The sequence below is a fragment of the Lytechinus variegatus genome, chromosome 16 (assembly GCF_018143015.1).
Source record: "Lytechinus variegatus isolate NC3 chromosome 16, Lvar_3.0, whole genome shotgun sequence".
NCBI classification, from domain to species: domain Eukaryota; kingdom Metazoa; phylum Echinodermata; class Echinoidea; order Temnopleuroida; family Toxopneustidae; genus Lytechinus; species Lytechinus variegatus.
In genome coordinates, this window is record NC_054755.1 from 30,091,312 (window position 1) to 30,112,788 (window position 21,477).

At 36.5% G+C, this 21,477-nt stretch overlaps 1 protein-coding gene across 1 annotated transcript in view; it reads left to right on the plus strand.

Moving 5' to 3' along the window:
• Window positions 1–16,190, plus strand: part of LOC121429892 (peripheral plasma membrane protein CASK-like) — a 42,575-nt gene extending 26,385 nt beyond the window's left edge. Inside the window, exons 4-10 of the mRNA XM_041627151.1 lie at window positions 3,224–3,296; window positions 5,721–5,823; window positions 7,229–7,404; window positions 8,161–8,304; window positions 12,213–12,296; window positions 13,138–13,243; window positions 16,024–16,190. Coding sequence (XP_041483085.1) covers window positions 3,224–3,296; window positions 5,721–5,823; window positions 7,229–7,404; window positions 8,161–8,304; window positions 12,213–12,296; window positions 13,138–13,243; window positions 16,024–16,154 — 817 coding nt within the window. The 3' untranslated portion in view covers window positions 16,155–16,190. The remainder of the gene's footprint in view (window positions 1–3,223; window positions 3,297–5,720; window positions 5,824–7,228; window positions 7,405–8,160; window positions 8,305–12,212; window positions 12,297–13,137; window positions 13,244–16,023) is intronic.
• Window positions 16,191–21,477: the final 5,287 nt, after the last annotated feature.

The window sequence follows — 21,477 nt, forward strand, 5'->3', positions numbered from 1 at the left end:
TATGGGCTGATTTATTTGATCAATAATCCCAACTTTCACTTTAAGGTGAGAGGGTGAGCTGAAAATAGCTGATAGTTCGTCAATATTTACCACTCTTGTGGGCCAGAGCTACCCTTCTCATCATTAATGTGACTCATCGCCTGTAGGAGTTCCTTGCGAGACTCCGCCACGCTTGAAAGTGCATCAGTATCCAGCCCCTGCCTCCGATGTGATTAGGGCTGCTCAGAAGTATGTCTCGATGTGAATAATACATGGCGGGGCCCCCAATCCTGTTTAGTTACCTAAAGAGGCTTATTCCCGGGATGGGGTTGAGGTGCATGGCTCGGAATACGTTCTGTGCTGTGCGGAACTCATTGAGAATGGAGAATGTTTTGAGTCTGCCTCGTTTGAATGTGATACCGGGTTATCATCGTGGATCCTTGATACCTTAATTGATTTCTTGTGTCACTCCTTCATTAATTCTCCCCTTCCTCCATCTTCCTTTCTCTCTTCTCTGTGTTCTCCTCTTCAAATTTGATTCTTTTCCTTTCTCCTGATGTGGGCGCTGCTTCAAGGTCCTGAAGATAAACACAGTGGTTATGTGTACAGTGGATATATATTCACATATCCTATTCTATACATCCTATTCCATAATACAGCAAGATTCCACAACAGGATTTTTTAATAATAATAATAGTAATAGCCGGATTTATAAAGCGCTTTTTGCCAGAGGATACAAAACACTGCTATTATTACCCTGGCTTTAGCTCGAGCTACCATCACCAGCGCTCAGTGCATGCAAGGATTGACTAACAAGAAAAACAGAAGGAGGGTGCAGTACATCACATCAGAACGCCTATTGATTATTCATGACGACATGCATGTAACTGTTTTCACAAAAATATTGCTAAATTGAAAATTCAACAATTTTAATGTTCAGTATCAGATTTTGGTGAATTTTTCACCAGTCTGCTCAGTGAATGTTTTTCTTTTTATCTAGACCTGGAGTTCCCCTTTAAAGATAAATTCCAGTTCTGGTAATGATCTCAAAATGACTTTTTACAGAATCTAATATTATGACCACCCAAGTGTCTGTTTGTTTGAATAAAAAGTATGTGCCTAAGGATTCTGGAAGAAATTGTGTAATTGCTGAGAAATAAGCAAAATAAGCCCGGATTTGGTCACTTCCATCGGGTCTTTATTCCAGCAATAATAATACACTGTCCCACGTGTGCCTATCTGTGTTGGTGATCTTCAGTGTGAGCATTTTTCAGTGTAGATTTCAAGATTTCACAAAGTTCAGTTTATGTAACTGTACCAGATCTAGATCCTCGATGATATACTGACAATTAAGCCTGGTTTTACAGACTTTCTCATGAAATCAGTGTTTACTGCAACTACTGGCATTTCTCTTTAAGTCATGTCTTTCCCCCTCTTATCACCCCTTTTCCTCTTTCACCACTTCCCCAACTTTCTCCATTCTTGAAGAATAATTCATATTCCAGGGGATCCTTTCATACAGTTTAGCTACCTAAAGAAGCTGAATCCCTGGATAGCGCGGGGAACGTGACTTGGAATACAATACCGATCTGTGCCGAAGATGAAGTGAGGGGAATCCTTTGAATGCGTGCTGTTTGAATGCGATATCCAGCAATCGCACGTACCTTTCATTATGAACTTTTGCCATTTGTTTATCTCTCTTTAATAGTTCTCCATGATAATTAATTTCCTCACATCTCCATTTTTTGATTCTGAATATCACTATCCTGATTTTTTATTACCCTTTTTCCCTTTCAATGCCAATCATCTTCTCTGTCAGTCTCTGATATAGGCCTATCTCATCATTTAAGTTTTCTGTCAGTAACTTTTAGACTAATCATTTATCCATTGTCTTTTCTTGAGCCCTAATGAGGTAGTAATGGAGCCTTGTTCCAAAACTTTTAAGTCAGTGATCGTGAGAATTATAATAAGATGTACGTTAACACAGTGCTCTGACTATGAATTAATGATCCTTGTTGTAATGCAGATTATCATCTGCATGATACGAACGTGTGTCTCATAATTAAATTAGGTCACTTTTTTTTTGTATTTTCAAAGAAGTGTTCTGGAGTGAAAGGGGAGGGGATGGGGAACTTTTAAAAGCTTTCACAACTGCGTATACATGTCATCTGCACATCAGCAGCACAGCAATTTAGTTGTGACATCATTGTCGAGGACAATTCTGATAGGCTGTCAGTATCAAACTCATACCCCTTTCACAAACCCATCCTCCAATTATCCGCCTAAGAGTAATGCGGGTAATTCAATAAAAATTGCATTCACAAACCCCAAAAATCTGCACTATTTTTTACGAGCGCCCGACCTGAAAAAGGCGGATAATTGCCATGGCAACTGCACACACCCCCTCCTATGGGGTTGTTGTTGGAAAAGGGTGACCTTGTGACTGCACCATGGCAATTATCCGCATTACTTTGTAAATGCATTCATAAAGTCAAAATCTGGTCCCCATGCTGCTATTATGCGGTGAATTGCAGCATCGAAATAATGCGGAGAACTCTGGTCCCGCTCCGATTTTACGACCAAATTATGCGGATATTATCCGCATAATTGGGTTTATGAAAGGGGTATCACAGAATAATCGCAGGAAGATTTGACATGTCAAATGCCTAAGATTTGGTCTGTGATTCCTCTGCAACAATTCGGATGGCAGTTGCAGCATGTTGCAGGTTGGGGCACACTCTGCGACTTTGTTGCAATTGTGTCGCGTAGGGCCTGTTTTTTTTTTTTTTGGTACCTGTTGACGTGATTCCTAGACGCTGTAGGCCGACATTCTTTGATATTTTGTAAACATCCATGCCCCACAAGATATTAAACTTCCAGCTTGTAAGGTTACTTCATCAGGGGCCCGTTTCATAAAACTTGTTATAATGACAAACTTGCAGTAACAGACAAAAGCTAGAGAAACCCTTCAATTTGATTGGCTGATAGTAGATTTGTTATTGAAATTGTGCAGTTGCTATTATAAGGAGACTTTGTGAAACGGGACCCTGAACTCCATAATAGATATTCAGTTTGGTATTCACAAACAAAACAATTACCGAACCAGGCTAAGGTATGCACATCCCTCTTAGGGATGAAATTGAAATTGGAGAATCAAATGAAATTGATATCGGAGAATGAAGAGAAGAAGTTTAATATATGCTTCACATTTAATAAATCAATTTGTATGTTTCCTTCCTTGCAGCCATTATATGAGACAGATCATGGAGGCATTACGGTATTGCCATGACAACGATATTATCCACCGTGACATTAAGGTGAGTTAGTCTAAGATACTAGTCTCCTTATTCAACATACTTGGAACACCTACATGTATGTATATAAAAAAAGATCATAAGTGGACTAGTTAAAGAGGCCTAGTGAGCATAGGTACATTATATTTTTTGTAAATTGAGAAGGTTAAGCATTCAACATCAAATCTTAACGTAAGGTTAAGTTTTTGAAATGACATCATAACTTAGAAAGTATATGGACCTAGTCCATGAAACTTGGCCACAAGGTTAATCAAGTATTACTGAACATCCTATTAGAGTTTCATGTCACATGACCAAGGCCAAAGGTCATTTAGGGTCAATGAACTTAGACCATGTTGGGGGAATCAACATCAAAATCTTAACCTGAGGTTGTTTTTGAAATGTCATCATAACTTATAAAATATGTGGACCTAGTTCATTAAACTTGGACATAAGGTTAATCAAATATCACCAAACATCCTGCATGAGTTTCACGTCACATGACCAAGGTCAAAGGTCATTTAGGGTCAATGAACTTTGGCTGATTTGGGGGTATCTGTTGAATTACAATCAAAACTTTAAAAGTTTTTGGATCTGATTCATGAAACTTGGACCTAATAGTAATCAAGTATCACTGAACATCCTGTGCAAGTTTCAGGTCACATGATCAAGGTCAAAGTCATTTAGGGTCAATGAACTTTGGCCGAATTGGGGGTATTTGTTGAATTACCATCATAACTTTGAAAGTATGTTGGTCTAGTTCATAAAACTTGGACATAAGAGTAATCAAGTATCACTGAACATCCTGTGCGCATTTTAGGTCACATGACCAAGGTCAAAGGTCAATGAACTTTGGCCATAATGGGGGAATATGTTGAATTACCATCCTATCTCTGTAAGTGTATTGGTCTAATTTATAAAACGTGGAAATAAGGGTAACTAAGTATCACCGAACATCTTGTGTGAGTTATAGTAGTTTTCAATGTTGAATCGCGTGATGCAGGTGAGACGGCCAGAGGCATTCCACTTGTTTAATTTTTACAGTTGGAAATTTCCTTCCAATAAATTAGAAAGTCAAGAACAGTTCTGCTCAGAGCACATGACAACAAAACACAAGTTATATGCCATTTGTGAAAATTACATGCATTTTCTCAAAAAAAGATTGGGACTCTTTGAAAGAAAAAAAATAGCGAAAGGCTTAATGCAAAAAGGTCTTCACACGGAGACTAATCTAACCATGCTGAAACACATGCATAGAAACCAAGACGCAGACATGTAGAGGGATGTAATGATTCATGCATTATTCGATGACTTTCTCTGAGATGATTCGATTCTCTGTGACCTTCATCTTTCAAAACTGGACTCGGGGCTAGTACCACAAAGCTTAGCAATCATTGTAGAACATTTTTCTATGATTGATTGCATTGACTTCAATGTACAATTAATCATAAAGGTTGAGTGTATGATTAATCACTAACCTTTGTGTAACGGGACCCAGCTCTTTTTTTGTGTGTTCCCTAGGCTGACTTCCACCTTCCTCTAGAGAGGCAAAAAGGGAGTTATTTGGTGGTTGTGATTAGATTTTAAAGCAATTTGCATCTCACTTCCTTGCACAGAACACTGCATTTACCAAAAAAAATCAAATGCTTGGTGCATCATCATTTGGATTCAGTATTTATTTCGTTTTTGTTCATACATGGAGATATTCCCTTTATTTTTTATTTGTTTATGATTATTTTTGTTATTCATTTATTTTTATGTATTTAGCATTAATTAATATTTATTTATTAACCTTTACTGGTTGATTGGATTAGTAATTATTTAATTAATAATTGAATTGACTAATCAATGATTTAATTAATTTGTTTATTCATCTACTTATTTTTAAAACAAAATCTTTGGACATTTTGTGCAATTGTTAATCATTTTAATTCTTATAATCTAAATGTTCTAGAAGGTATCCTAGGTTATTTATTGTAGATATACAGGCATTGAACCAATAAAATGCATTTGCTTGAGGAAGGAAGCAATCTTGATTATACTTCATTTTAACCTTCTCTATACTCTAATTAATAATAATAATAATAATAGACAGTTCTTGTATAGCGCATAACACATTATAAATGACGTCTCTATGCGCTTCCAAAGGACTTGGATATTATTACCCTGGCTTTAGCCCCGCAGCCTTTTACAGCGCTGTGGCATTTCAAGGAATAAATTCCTGCCAGGTACCCATTCACCTCACCTGGGTTGAGTGCAGCACAATGTGGATAAATTTCTTGCTGAAGGAAACTACGCCATGGCTGGGATTTGAACCCACGACCCTCTGTTTCAAAGTCCGGAGACTAATCCACTGGGCCACAAAGCTCCACATTACCACATTACTACATTAATTACTACATGTATATCTGATAATAATTATTCAGCTCCTTTTTTCCTTTCTTGCAGCCACATTGTGTATTACTAGCCACCAAGGAAAACTCGGCCCCAGTCAAACTAGGAGGGTTCGGGATTGCTATTCCTCTACCGTCGTCAGGCCTCATTGCCGGAGGTGAGTTGTGGTAACGATCTTAAAATGGGTTGGAAAAGAATCCCAAAATAATAACTGCGCAAGTGTTTATTTGTATGAATAGAATAATATGTGCCAAATTGCTCTGGAAGGCAATGTGCAATTGCTGAGAAATGAGCTGTTAAATGAACTAGGCATTTCATTAAAATATCAGGTCTTTTTCCAAGCATTATCAGAAAACACTATCCAACCATGCATTTTGTGTAAGTGAACTTCAGAGTTCACAGATTTCAGCTAAGATTTCATGATTTCACAAAGTTAAGTTTACATAAATATTTAAATATTCCAGATCGATAATTTAGAAATATGGTAACAATTAAAATTGATGTTAAAAATTGTCACATGAAATTATTTTTTTGCTTTGCTGCAACTCCTTTCTTTAACCTTTTAGTCGGCAAATAAGAACAAGTAGCCTTGTATAGCACTATCTTAAGGCCACCGCACACCTTACGACCCGACTGGTCGCCGACTGGTTTGCGACTGAGTGAAGGGAGATGAGTCGCAAGGCAGTCATAAGCCTCGACACCGCACACCTTGCGATCCGATCTGCGACTCACGCATGCGCTTTTTGCTTTTTGGCATAGCATCTGAAAAATTGTGCTTACTATTGCGTATGCGCGTTGTTTATCATAATACGCGTCATGCAACTCTGCTGTCCGATTGGCTGGAGGTTGGATTGAGCTTGCGATCCAGTCATAAGGATTCGACATGTCAAATCCTTCCTATTTTTCTTGCGACTTGTCTGTGACCAGTCTGCGACGCTCAAGCTGATAAGAGCTGTGACGTCACATCTCCCCTCACCCAGTCGCAAGCCAGTCGGCGATCGGTCGGGTTGTAAGGTGTGAGGTGGCCTTTAGATCCTCAGCTTCTCATACATGTATCTGGCCAGGGGGCCGTTTCATAAAGCTGTTCGTAAGTTAAGAGCGACTTTAAGAACGACTGGTGAACCTTTCTTACTCGCTAAACCGACGCCAATGGATATACCATTTACTACAAGAAATGATCACCAGTCGTTCTTAAAGTCGCTCTTAACTTACGAACAGCTTTATGAAACACCCACCAGGTCCTTTATGTACTTTGCAACATTCTGAACACTGTAATCATAATATAATATGGATGTACCTGAATTAGATCACATTAATTCACTTCTTAATACATTCATGCTACAATAATTATGTTACCAAGCAGCAAAAATAGTACTTTTCCCCTTAAATATTTTACTTTCCCTACAAAAGTAATAGTGCTGGCTAATTTATTCTCAGTAATTTAATGATTTCAAAAGTTTGATGAGTGACTACACACAGGAATGCTTGCAGTATAGCAGAGCACATGAATAGTACATTTTTTAAATAACATTTCTCCCCCTCGTGCTCGATCTCCATTCTAGGGCGGATTGGTACACCACACTTCATGGCACCGGAGGTGGTGCGCCGTGAACCGTACGGTAAACCCGTCGATATCTGGGGTTGCGGTGTGATGCTCTTTATCCTACTCAGTGGCTCTCTGCCATTCTTTGGAACCAAGGATAGACTCTTTGACATGATCACCAAGGGAAGATATAATGTAAGAAGAGGATTTAGGCTCTGCCTTGGCCCTAGGGTGCCTTATGGCCTTGAAAACCCAAGGCTTTTTAAAAACCAAGGCATTCTCATTTATTAAGTCACATATTAGGAGTTATCTATGTTTAATGATTACAAGTTTTCCTTCAAAGTTTGTTGGTGATAACAAGGGACAACTCATCTACATGGAGACCATGTCAAATTTGTACTTCTAACTTTTTTCTCTCCATTTTATGATGTGTTTGCACTGTTTGAGTTCACTTATACCCTTGCAACAAGATTAAAACGAATTCTACTCTTTTCTCTTTTATATGATAAACAATATTATAAGATTTTAAGAAGGCCATGTATGAAAATTTTGACTTCAACACCGTTTTTCCAATCAAGGTACAGTGTTGTTGTACAGTCTACAAATAATTCCTGGGTACATTATGTTTGATGATGACAAGATTTCATTCAAAGTTTGTAGATGTTAACAAGGGTCAACTCCTAGATATGTCCGTAGTTAAGTTGGTAGTTCAGTTATTTAAAGTAGTTACGTTGGATGTTAAGTTATTTAAGGTATTTAAGTTGGATAAGTAATTGAGTTTAGATAATTCAGTTGAGTAGTTAGCTTTCGTAATGTATAGCGCTTAGAGAAATTTTAATAGGCGCTATATAGATATTGAATTATTATTATTATCATTAGACCATTTTCAAATTTGTACTTCTAACTATTTTCTCCATCCATTGTCTCTATTTACCAATCTTTTTCTCTCAGATGAAGCCCCGCCAGTGGGATCACATTTCTGGCGACGCCAAGGATCTGATCCGCAGCATGCTGTGCGTCGACCCTCGACAACGTATCACAGTAGAGGAAGCCCTTGCTCACCCTTGGCTAAGGGTAGGTCCACCAACCCCCACGGTAATTGGAGGGTGATGTGAACAGACCCCAAGTTGAAGTTCAATAATGTGTGCTGTGCTGTGCACACATTCACATATGATATTTCATTCCATGCAATCACTGTGGAGTGTGCTTTGAGAGTGTGTTTTTGGCTAAGGGTAGGTCCACCAGCCCCCACGGTAATTGAAGGGTGATGTGAACAGTCCCCAAGTTCAAGTTCAATAATGTGTGCTGTGCACACTTTCACATATAATCTCTATCACCATGCATAATTGGAGAGTGATGTGAGCAAACCCCATACCACAAGTTCAATAATGTGTGCTTTACATTCACATATAATCTTTATCACCTGTGTAATTAAAGGGTGATGTGAACAGACCCCAATTACAAGTTCAATGTGTGCTGTGCCATGCACACATTCGCATATCATTTTTGTCTCGCCATATGGCATATGTAATCGGAGGGTGATGTGAACAGACCCTGACCGCAATTTCAATTATGTGTGCTGTGCTGTGCAAACATTCACATATAATCTTTATTACCTGCAATCAGTATGGAGTGTGCTGTGTTTGTGTGTGTTTGTTAGGCAGTCGCTGGAAGAAAACTTTCAAAAATGAAAAAAGGAGCCGTAAAGACTTACAACTATGGTAATGTAACTTTGCTATCATGGCAGCTACCATAACAATGTAGAATAAGGATTATTCAGTAGAGCTGTCAGTGAGATCTTAGTAAAATTGGAGCGTTCAAATGAGTTTTTCATGATTTTGAAATCGAAACATGGTGTTGGGGGGTACAACTTGTATTGTGAACCACCAAATTCAAAGGCTATTTGAAAGAAAATAGAAGTGGGGAAAATTGTATTTTATTCCTGTTGAATAGACAAGGGTTGCCACTAGACTACACATAATTCAACACAGATTTTAAAGAGAAATTCCAGTAGTTGCAGTAAACACTGATTTCATGAGAAAGTCTGTAAAACAAGGCTTAATTGTCAGTATATCATCGAGGATCTAGATCTGGTACAGTTACATTAACTGAACTTTGTGAAATCTTGAAATCTACGCTGAAAAATGTTCACACCAAAGATCCCCAACACAGATAAGCGCACGTGGGACAATGTATAATTATTGCTTAGAGCGTCGGGCCCGACGCTCTACCCGAATCCTGTGCTTATTTGCTAATTTCTCAGCAATTACACTATTTCTTCCAGAATCCTTTGGCACATGCGTTTTATTTATATAAACAGACACTTTGGTGGTCATTTCATTAGATTCTGTACGAACTCATTTTGATATCGTTACCAAAACTAGCATTTACTTCTAACCGGTTACAGAACAATTTTGCTGCAGTGACAGACGCTCAGATGCAAAATCTGTACAGTGTATGTAACCCCAAACCTGAAACCTAGACTCCAAAACTTAAGTAAAATCTGGTTCTTATCTTTACATTATTCCGAACCAAAAACTTTATTGAAGTCCTAATTCTAGCCCTATGCCTTCTGAGATACATGTATTAAGACCTCGGGAGTGTTTCATGAAAAGACTTCAGACGTTTTATCCGACAAGTCCTGTTTTATCCGACAGTTACTATAGTAACATGCTTCTCAACCAATCAGAATCAAGGAAAGTTGTCAGATCTGACAACTCGTCGGACGAAAATATTGATGAAACGCCCCCCAGGCGTTTGTTGCAGAAAGAATTACGTTTAGACGCACAAGTAAAAATAAATCGTAAGTCCCAAATGCGCGCTGTTGATCAAGTTGATCAAGTTCCTCGTGATTTCTAGAGTTGCAATTGATTGCAACTCTTCCTGTAACGGGCCCCAGAGCAACTTCCGCAGGAGCATATGTCGTGTCACCCTCTTAACCATGCCTCAACATTGGACACATTTGGGAATACAGGCTTTCACAATAAATCATCACAGTTAGGGATTAGGGTGAATTAGCTGGATATGGGCAAATTAGCTGGTTATGGGCAAAATTACACCTATAATTGTGGCTTGAAAGATGCCAAGATGAAATGCTTCAGACAGGTCAATTAGATAATCACTTTCTTCTCGGTAAATGTGTACGCATTCTTTAGTTTCACTAAGGTTTTCATGTTTTCAATATTTACCTGATAATTATTAGAAGTAGGAAGTGAATTTTGCTCCACCCATTTGATTAAAGAAAGGAAAACAGAATGGGAAAATGATTGAATACTGGTAATATATAGAGAGACTAGAAGTATTAGAGGATGAGAAAGTCAGTAATAATATATTGCAAAAGAATATTTATTGATGAAGGAATTATTATTTTTTATTGTTATTATATTGGTAATTTTTGTTGAGTTCAGAAGCAATGATGACTAAACAAAAAATGAAGAATGAAAGTTACCCCCCCAAAAAAAAACCCCTGTTGTACCTGTACCTGAAAATTTATGTCTAGATAGATTTTCCTTTAGTAATGTGCAAGCCTATTTAATTATGATTTCCAAGTAAATTAATAATTGGTTGAATTTACTTTAGTGATCTTTGTTTTTATAAAACCTTTCTGAGAATATTGATTACATGAAAATAGGCTTAAACTCATTTTTCGATTGTTTTCAGCTGTGAAGAATGGAAAGTGTTTGTGATATGGTTTGACTATTGTACTTTTGGTTCTTTAAAAATCCCTTGGTTTGTCTTTTTTTTCTGTGTAATCAATAAGGAGCATGGTTTGTGTGTCTACGATGCTGTGTGTTAGGGTTTGGACTTAATACCCTAAAGCCAGCATCAAAGACAATGCATAGGACTGGAGTAAATTATTTTTATGAAGAGTGCTGCGCTGTGCTGCCATAAACTAAGAATGTGCTGAAAATCCGTAAAAATTGATGGGCAGTAACAATTCTGCTGTCATCTTAACTGAAACACTTATTTCACCTTTAATTTGTTAATTAACTTTAAAAGTGAATGTATTACAAATTATATTTCGGAAGAGAGGTTAGCTAAATTTACATGACTGCAATCAGATTTTCAAAAATCCAAGCAAATCTGAGGAGCATATACATGTAGTATGCTGCTTCCCAAGCCATCTGCATGGTAACGGGAGTTCCTGGCTTAAATCTCGTCATGACTTCATGCATTTTTATGGATGAAATAAACTACATGTTGATTATTTTGTAACTACTCATACGGTAACAAAAAACACTTAATAATTTATATTTTGCATAGTACTTAAAAAATGGGTGGAATCAAGTTTTTCGGTGTGATATTCTAATGCATAAGCTTACACGAATGGGGGTACATATAGAGGTGAAGTAATTTAGCTTTGCTTTTCCCATTTTCATTTGCTTTCATGATTATGTGTAATCTATTACCCAAAAGTTATTTCATATTTTGCTAAAATTTTATTTATTTTGCAAGAGCAAACGCATGCATATCTATCCAACAGTATATTATATTATTTATTGAAGTGCTACAAACATATTTGTTTATAGTTTCATATATATGTACCGAATGTCATTGCTCACACTTGATTCTGAAGATGCTAGTACATGCACATGAGTCAGGTGGGGGGGGGGGGGGGGTAGTTGGAGAATTGGAAGTGCATGCAATTCATATGAATTGTTAAAGCATACATATTTGGGGGTTTTATGTCAAAGTTATTTCATCGACCAATAACAATAAATTAGGTGAGAAAGTATTTATCCATATGTAAAATAGAGGATATTTGACAGTAGTAGGGGGCGGAGAGAGAAAAAGAAATAGAGAGGTCATGACATCTCTTCTTCCTCTGCTCTTCTGCATTGAATCACATGTATTTATTTAAAGACATTTTTTTCTGTGGTGTCACAAAAGAAGCCGAAGAAGTAGTCCCTTATCGTGAAGGGTGTGTCAATATGTATATTTGTACCAAGTCACAGTATTTTGATCTATGGTTTTGTTTTTACTTTTTTTTCATTGTCGCGTAGGAGAGGGACAAGTTTGCACCCAAGATACACCTGTTAGAGACGGTGGAGGAGCTTAAGAAATTCAATGCCAGGAGAAAACTGAAGGTAAACATAATAGTTCATGCTTAAATGACCAAAGTTTTTTTTTGATAAAACAATAGGAAGCCGTTTTGATAGAGACTTTATTAGAGCAGAGCATTTGAGCAGAACCTAGTCTACAAATGTAGACCCACATCTGCAGTGTGTACCTTGGCTGATTCAACGAGTCTGCATAGCAGACTATGTCTACTGAGGCTGTAGAAGTGGCTCACTTCGCTCGCCCTTTCAGGCTGGTTTGCTTCACAAACCAGTAGCAGATCCCACCTCACGAGCCATTCAGAGTCTGCATAGCAGACTAGCAGAACCCGCCATGAGAATCACCTTTTTGTGCCCTGTATCAGAGCAGAAACCCCATTTGCAAAAAGTTTCTTTTCACATCACTTGGCTGAAAAAGTGTCCGCTTGCAGTGATTTTATGTTGGTTCTCACAGTGTTTCTCTACTAATAATATTTTGTATACTGTATTTCATTCAGATATGGTAATCAGTTTGTTTACGAAGCTAAAAAGCTTGTTTTTCCCTATTATGTGGTAGATAGTAAAGTATTGATTAAGAAAACTACGTGCCTGATCTCTAAGCAATTAATAAATTTGTACTCCATCAAAAAGTATTAGATGGTGGTGTGTTGATTATATTATAACTGTTATATTTGTCATCATTGTCTTATTGACCAAAATTAGTTAACACAATTTCATCTTAACTTGGTGAACTCGGAGCCTGAGATAACTGTGAAATGATAAAAGAGATACATGTACATGTATGTATGGAATTTTTTTGTATTCAAATCTAATTTAGCTCAATTGGCTGGTAGTCACTCTAATCTTGTCGTTCCTTTGTTCTGATTTTCAGGGTGCTGTATTAGCAGCTGTAGCCAGTCACAAGTTCACAAGCTTCTACAGTGACCCCAACACAAAACACATCACAGACTTTGCAGATGATGATCCTACATCTTCAGGTAAGTCTCTAAAGATTTCATCCAAGGCTTGGTCTCACTACACTTCTGGATGCAAAGAGAATGTACAATGGAAAAGAATCTTGTATCCGTTGGAAAAAGTTATGTGTCCGTTGTGTACTCTTTGCATTTGTGTTTCATTCGCTCTATATCAATCGAGCATCCGTCCGCTGTGATTTCATTGTTCGCCCATTTTGTCCATTTTCTGGAGCAGATGAAAATGGATAGGGCCACCCTGAAAATTGTGCTTGTCCGCTGTATGCATTATGAATATGCTTTGTGTCCGTCTGCCAATGGGACCTGGGGGGTATTTCACAAAGATTTAAGTATGACTTAGAGTCGCACTTAAATACTGAGTTGTATACAATATGAAAGGATTGACTGCATTGGTCAGATCGTGTCATGGGGACGCACACCACTGCGTATCAATAAGATCGCGCGTTGCATATGAAGTAAGTGTCGGAATTTAAGTGTGACTTAAGTCATACTTAAATCTTTGGGAAACACCCCCAGGCCTCTAGACTGAAGGGCCCATATTCTGAAGTCGGGTTTAACTTAAACTCAGGTTTTAAGTTGTGGTTTAAGTATGGACAGCCAATTGTTACATAAATCACTTACAGTATAAAGATATCATATTTCAGCTCATTTGGCTCTCAAATCATTCATAATTGTCTAGGAAGTATAAATATATAATCATCTTCGCCATTGATGAATAGGGAAAGAGCACAGTGAACATAAGAAACATACAACTTAATGAAAATTTTGACACTTTTGGCTTCCCATAATTTTAGCACAGAGTTAGACCATGGTCTAGGTTAAACCTGACTTCAGAATACGGGCCATTGTGTTTCACAAAGAGTGAAGTGTGACCCAAGATCACTCTTAAATCCAACTTTTTATGTGGTATATTGTGCATTGCCACAAATGGTCAGAGGGCCATTGCAGAAAGAGTTGCGATTAAATGCAAGTAAAAAAAAAAAAATCGCAAGTCTGAAATGCGCTCTGTTGATTGGTTGAAAATCGAGGTGCGCATGATTTTTAGAGTTGCGAATGATTGCAACTCTTTCTGCACCGGGCCCCTGATCATGCTTAGGGAACATCCACTGCTGCATATTTATAAATGAGATGCAGGTTAGATATTATGTGTGCATACGTGTTGAAGCCTTAAAGGGTAAGTTCACCCTGACAAAAAATTTATTGTAAAAATAGCAGAAAAAATGATGAAAAATATTTCCGAAGGTTTGAGAAAAATTCATCAAATAATTAAAAAGTTATTAGAATTTCAATTATTTGATTTGTGATGTCATATGCGAGCAGTATTCCTACATAGCGAATGGTAAAAAATCAATGAAATGTCATTTTCTCAGAAAATTGAAAATGGTTTTCACTGGAACTTTTGTATATCAATAGACAAATCATTTCACACCCGATCATGAAAAGAAAACAAAATTAAGTCATCAGGAACCATACAAAAATTTGAAATTCATACATTTTATATTACATAACACATGGGGCAGCTGCTCGTTTATGACGTCACAAATCCAAAATTTTGAAATCTAATAACTTTCTTACTCTTTAACGGATTTTCCTCAAACTTTCACCAATATTTTTTACTATTTTTTCTGCTATTTTTACAACAAAGTTTTCTTCAGGGTGAACTTCCCCTTTAAGGTCATGCATGGTTATGTCGTGATTTTTTTGAATACTATTAGGGGGGCCAAGATGATCCCCTTTCATAGCTGCTGTTTAAAAATTCAATATTTTGAGGGTCCCTCTGTCCTGCTGCCCATGGTCCAAGTCATAGTTTTAGCTTTTTGAAACACTGATATGTTTCAGTGATTACTTATTCCTAATGATTTGATGTTTTGTTATGAGTGTAGGCTTGTGGGAGTGGTAAAATAATGATGGACAATTTTGTAATATTGCAAAGAGTTTACATTCATGGGGCAATTCTGAGCAAATGTAGTGAGTCCTGGGATTCAAACTGTGATTATAGACCCGACAATTACACATGACACACCAATATAATGAATTGAATAAAACATTAATGTAATTGATTATAAACTGATTTTGATATCGTTTTTTTTTTCTTTGTGAACAACTCTCCTGAGAGAATGCAGTATTCACTGTGTTGATATATGTGGGATTAAAATTGCAACAAAAAATGATCTTCCTTACTGTATTGTCAATGGCGTGATATATGAGCTTGATGTTTGTGACATGATTTATCTTCATCTATTTTGTTCAAATATAGATGCAAATATTCTGTTAAAGAATTATTCTTTGATGATGATAAATCTGTGGACTTTGAGTTGTAACATTCTTTTGAGCCATACATGTACACCCTTTGATTAAGTGAATGCATTAGAATGGGATTCAGAAATGAAATGAGTCCTTTGATCAAACAGCATCGGGAATATGTTCTCAAATTTCATCGAAGATATCAGTAGGAATAAAAGCAACGAGATCATCATAATTCATGCAGGTAAGTTTTTGTACGAGCGTATATGATGGCTGAGTTACTGCCAGATTAGTAATATACCTTGTTTATTTGTTAAGAGCAACCACTAAAATCGGTTCGACTTCAGAGATTGTACTAAAGGAGGTACTTAACAACTAATTTTGTGCTTATTATGATCTCAAATATTACATCAACTTGGTTGCTTTGACTGGCATATATCACATGGTGACTTACTCAAGTGTTTTACATACTCTTCAAAGTATATGTATTATGTACTGCACGATTAGCTTGTTGTTGAAATGATTTTGTTTTTGCGTATTAGGTGCTGTGGCCCAGGTGTTGGATAGCCTCGAGGAGATCCAGTGCTTGACAGACTGCGATGAGAAGGATCTAGACTTCCTACACACAATCTTTGAAGATACACAGCTACACTCGCTGCTTGATGTAAGTTAGTCTGGTGATGATGATGATGGTGGTTGTTGTAATTGTAGTATAGTTGAACCAGATAATCGTTTGATGATGCTAAAATGATGATGGTGGTGGTTGTGATCATGATGACAAGGATGATGATGATGGTGGTGGTGATGGTGATTAGGATGGTGATGGTGCGGGATGATGATGATGGTGATGATGGTGGTGATGATGATGATGATGGTGGTGATGATGATGATGATGTAGATGATGTAGGTGATGATGATGATGATGGTGATGATGATGATGAGGATGATAATGATGAGGATGGTGAAGATGGTGAAGATAGTGATGATGATGATGATGAAGAAGAAGAAGATGATGATGTTTGTGGTTGCCATCATTATAACACTATTGATGCAAATAGTAGTTCCTTTGATGATGGTGGTGATTTTGAAGTTGGGGGTGATGATGGATACAGCGATTATGAAGTTGATGATGAATGTGATGTTTATTGAGGTGATGGTAATGATGATGGTGATGGTGGTAGCAATGATGATGATGATGGAAACCAAAGCGATTGCCATGTTAATGATGTGATTGAGTGAATTGCATTGATGATTGTGATGCTGGTGGTAGCCTGTCAATGATGTGTAAAGATATATGTCGACAATCAAGGAATGGTGATGATGAGAGAGACAACAACTCACTACTGTAGGTGATATTGATGATGTGATATACATGACCAGAATATCGAGGATTCTGATGTTGGGGATAACCTCCCTTGTAAAAGAGACAGCGACTGTCCGATGATGGTAACAACAGATCTAGATGCTGGCTGACTGTCTGCAGTTCATGTAAGAAAGAACAAAACTTCCTTTCTATGATCCTGGAACCCTTTGCTTCATTTTTCACTTCTACAATTTTCAGTTCATCTGCCTTGAATCTACAAATAAAAATATTCATTAAATCTCTGCTTTTCCTAGTCCTACCCAAAACTTGCTGGACATCACAACACATATACTTTCTCATATCTCATACTCCATATGGTGTTGGATAAATATCGCAATGCCTCCCTCTTGTGGCGGAAGGAGGTCAGTCATAGTGGGACTGCCCTTTATTATGCATGCAGGGGCACGCTGTATGCTTTTTAGACAGGGACACAGTTCCAATTCAGAATTAGGTCAATTTATAATACAAGTCCTTAGCCAGGTCGTGTACAGGATTTTAATGAAGGTGTATCATGAATATCTGCGTAAACAGAATATATACTGGAATGGACTTGCATGGCATTCACTGCAACATAGACTTGAATTCATCTGTGCTGTACATAAAGCTTCATGTCTATCCATCCATCTAATGTGAATGATAATGTGCTGGTTCCACTGCAAAAAGTACACCCTGGAATGTAATCCTTACCCATAGTCGCATCCAGCTTTCATAATGTGAAGATTAGTATGATCCTCAAATTGGCAATAATTGTAAATTTTCTAATTATTTTCGTAATCTGACAAAAATTCAATATGGATGTGACAGGCATCACCCTATAGTGCCTGTAGTGATTACCTTCATGACTTTTATTCAGAATCATCACAAAAAGTTCTCTTTTTTATTCTAAAATGACTGTTCACATCAAATAGGCACCATATATGCAATCACTCAAAGATTTGATACATTTTTTTTAAACACAGCAACACAGATTATCTGTTTCAGTTCAGTAGGAAAAGCCTTTATGCACATGTGTCCCTCCCTTCCGAAACTGCTTGCCAATGACTCTAAAAGAGTTTGGTGAACCTTGATGGTTTCAACAGGCCTGCATGTTCATTTTACAATACAGTTTGTGGTCAGGCAATAGGAAGGAGGGGAGTATGCCCGTTTATCTTTAATGACTTCCCTTTTTACTGTTCATACTTATATAGGTTTGTGTATGTCAGGAAAGTTAAAGATGATTAAAAATTGATGTACCCATTGTATGGTATTGAATGCTTTTTGAAACTAGTGGGATATGGGCCATTCCGGTTAAGACTTGGACAAAGGGGTCGAAAAATAAAGTACTCGCTAGGCTTGATTTTTCATGTGTTTTAGATGGGCTAACACATTGGTAAACTGGTTCAGATATGGAAAAGATAAGCTGGCATGTCAATTTCACAATATCACCTGATTTCTAAAAATGTTGAGACGTTACTCTTCCCGAGTGGACATGCATAAAAATGAATAAATAAGGATGATTTCCGTTGTTTTTATGCATAAAGTCGATCATAGAAAAAACTTGGAGGTGACTGAAGCACTAGGTCGCGCTGCCAAGCTCAGTCGCAAGCGCAATCTTCGATACGCCGGTCTGTTGGGACGTTACTCTAAGCGATATTGAAATCAATTGCATAATTTCAAAATATGACTTGAAAATGCCTTTAAATGACAAACATCTCTGATCTTTGATGAAATACTAGTAAATAAAAGACTGAAACATCGAGTTTTGTGCACCAATTCTTCGCAGTTGTGAAGACAATTCGCGTGTCCACTGTTGAGACGTTACGGTGCTAATGAAGGAACAAATTTTCAAATAAAAGAAAAGGAAATTTTCTCGGCTTTACAAACGATGTGACTGTTTGAACGCAAATTAATGACACGGTAACATTACGGGGAGTCTCGGGCAGAATTGATAATCATAAAATTGAAATAGATAAACTTGAATGAAAGAACTAAAACTTAGTAATGAAATATAATGTATAGAATAAACAAATAAATTTGATTGAAAATTGGAACAATATCAAAATAACGTAGTTACATCTAATCAATTTATTTTTAATGTCTGATGTATATGTACTTTTCAACCTTTGAAAAAGCGCTTGATAAGAATTATTTTTTTTATTATTATTAGGTTGTGAACGTTTTGATTGATTGTTGTTGTGTTATATTTTAGACATATTCTGTGAGGAGATTATGGAAAAGAAAATAATAAAAGGAAAAAATGTCTCGCGTGATGTGTCTTTTTTTTAAATAACGATTTCATGATGAAATCCTTGAATGAAATTATGGAGAAGAAAATAATAATAGGTACAAATTCTCGCGTGATGTGTCTTTTTAAAAAAAATAATTTTGAGTCTTGTATCGTTTATGCATCCTTTGACAGAATTTCTGCCCTCAATGAACCATCTTTTTTTATTGCGTAATGCATTATTCATGCTACAATGAGTTGTCAATATCAATTCAGCATTTATTTCAAATTCATTAAAAGTACTGGGTGATAAAATAATCATCTGACAAAATTTTAATAAATTAAAACAAAAGTGATATTATTTGTTGGCACATAATTATTTATACAAATTGAAAGATAATTGATAGAAAATCGGGGATGCAATAAAAAGGCAGAAAGCTTGTTAAAATGATTTCACATCATTCTTGTCATTACGACCATTAATCTGATCTTCATTGTGCGACATTGTTACCTTCATTGTAATTATCATCATCACCATCAATCATCATCATCTCATCGAACTTCCGAAAGGTTTATAAAGGTTTTTTTTTTTTGGGGGGGGGGTATTCTAACGTTTAAAAAAGGTGTTTAAACCGTCTAAAACTTACCACATTTTGACGCCCATAAAATGTTTTCACTAAACGTCAAAAAAGCCAACTTGAATAGTTTTTAGAACATCAAAATATATCAATTTTGTTAGTTGGGAAGTCATTAGTTTGAACCCCTTCTCATATCCGGATCTGCCGTATGGGACATTCAGCAACAAATGAAACCGTATAAAATATCTTTTTAGGTAGCGAACCATTAAAATGTGATTATTCAATACATTTGTTTCCAAATCCAAAATAAAAAAAATAAAATGCATTTGATTACAGCAACATTATAATTTTATTGTCAAAAGAGAAGAAAATGGAATTCTGTCACAATTCGAATTACAACATTGGCCACACAAAAAACACCTTTTTTCGATTTGCAGAATTTTAATATCGGGTATATTGGGGAGGAAACTTATGAATATTTTTAAAAGGAAATATAGGCCCTAAATTCTAATGAATGTTCATAAAAAAAATTGAAAAACGAATGATCGTAAAAAGCATTTCTTGAAATTGACATAATTTGGGCACCTAAATCCAAACCGCTGCTGATACCATGGGTCCCAGAACGGGGGGAGGGCTGGGATGGCTTTATCCCATCAGAAAAAAAATCAAATTGTGATTTTTTGCATGGTCGACCCCCCCCCCCCACTTCCCGTTTCGCAGCCCTCGATGTCAAAAAAGTTAGCCGCCACTTTCCAAAAATCCTGGATTTGTTATTATGAGACATTGTGGAATATTAAGAAGAATAAATAACGTCATAAAAGGACACTTGTCTCATCGTGCATCGCTTGCTACTACTGCATGCCTAAATTATTATTTTTCTTTTTTTTCAACTCTTGAATACTAGTTTATTGCGAGGTAAAAAGAAAATGAAAATAAAGACAATTTCAAGCATTTTTAACATTATATATGCGATATAGTTTTGTCAATGTCGTAACGTCTAATTTTTAGTTTTTGTATCTTTTGATACTTTTTTAATCTAAAACAGAACATCAAATTTGCTTGTAAGAGCACTATTTCATGAATTCATGTGAATAAAACAACCACCTAAACCTAAAGAATCACCACCAACAAATTATGGTGTAAAAAGTCGTGTGACGTTACGGAAGACATTGTCTTTTAAAATCATAACGTCTAAAGTTAAGAGAGCAGCCATAAACATCATGTACAGTGATCACTTTATAAACGTAAAGCCTGATTGTGATTTAAACTTTTTTTCTGAGAACGATTAGAAGATTTTGATATGTTTTTTAAATATATATAAAACTAAATACGGTAAAATATATCATTGTTACGAGGACGATATTGCAGACATTTAATTCTACATTGTCCTCATGAAAATCATAACGTCGAGTTCGTTCTAATGCCTTTTACATCATTTTTATACATGAAAAATTGATAAAACATTTTTAAGTATCTCGGAAGGTATGGGCAGTCGTAAGATTTATTATTGAAATACAACTTTATATCCATAAAAGAGTAGATAATGTACGATGTGCCGTTTTTACAATTTGGACGTTATTGGATAAAATATTGGACATGTCTTTGTGATTCAGAATAACATCCTAGCGAAGGTGAAGCATGGCAAAAAAGGTAAGAAAATTTCTTGCTTTATTTTGCAGCATTATGAAGGATAAGAATTTGATAATCTTGCCAACTAGATATGATTGTAGATCAGAATTCAATAAAAGTACCGATTATGCATGTAAGTAAACTGTTTTAGATTGAGACGCGACGGTGGACACCCTCAAATCATGTCCACATTAAATGAGTAACGTCGTCATAATATCTGAAA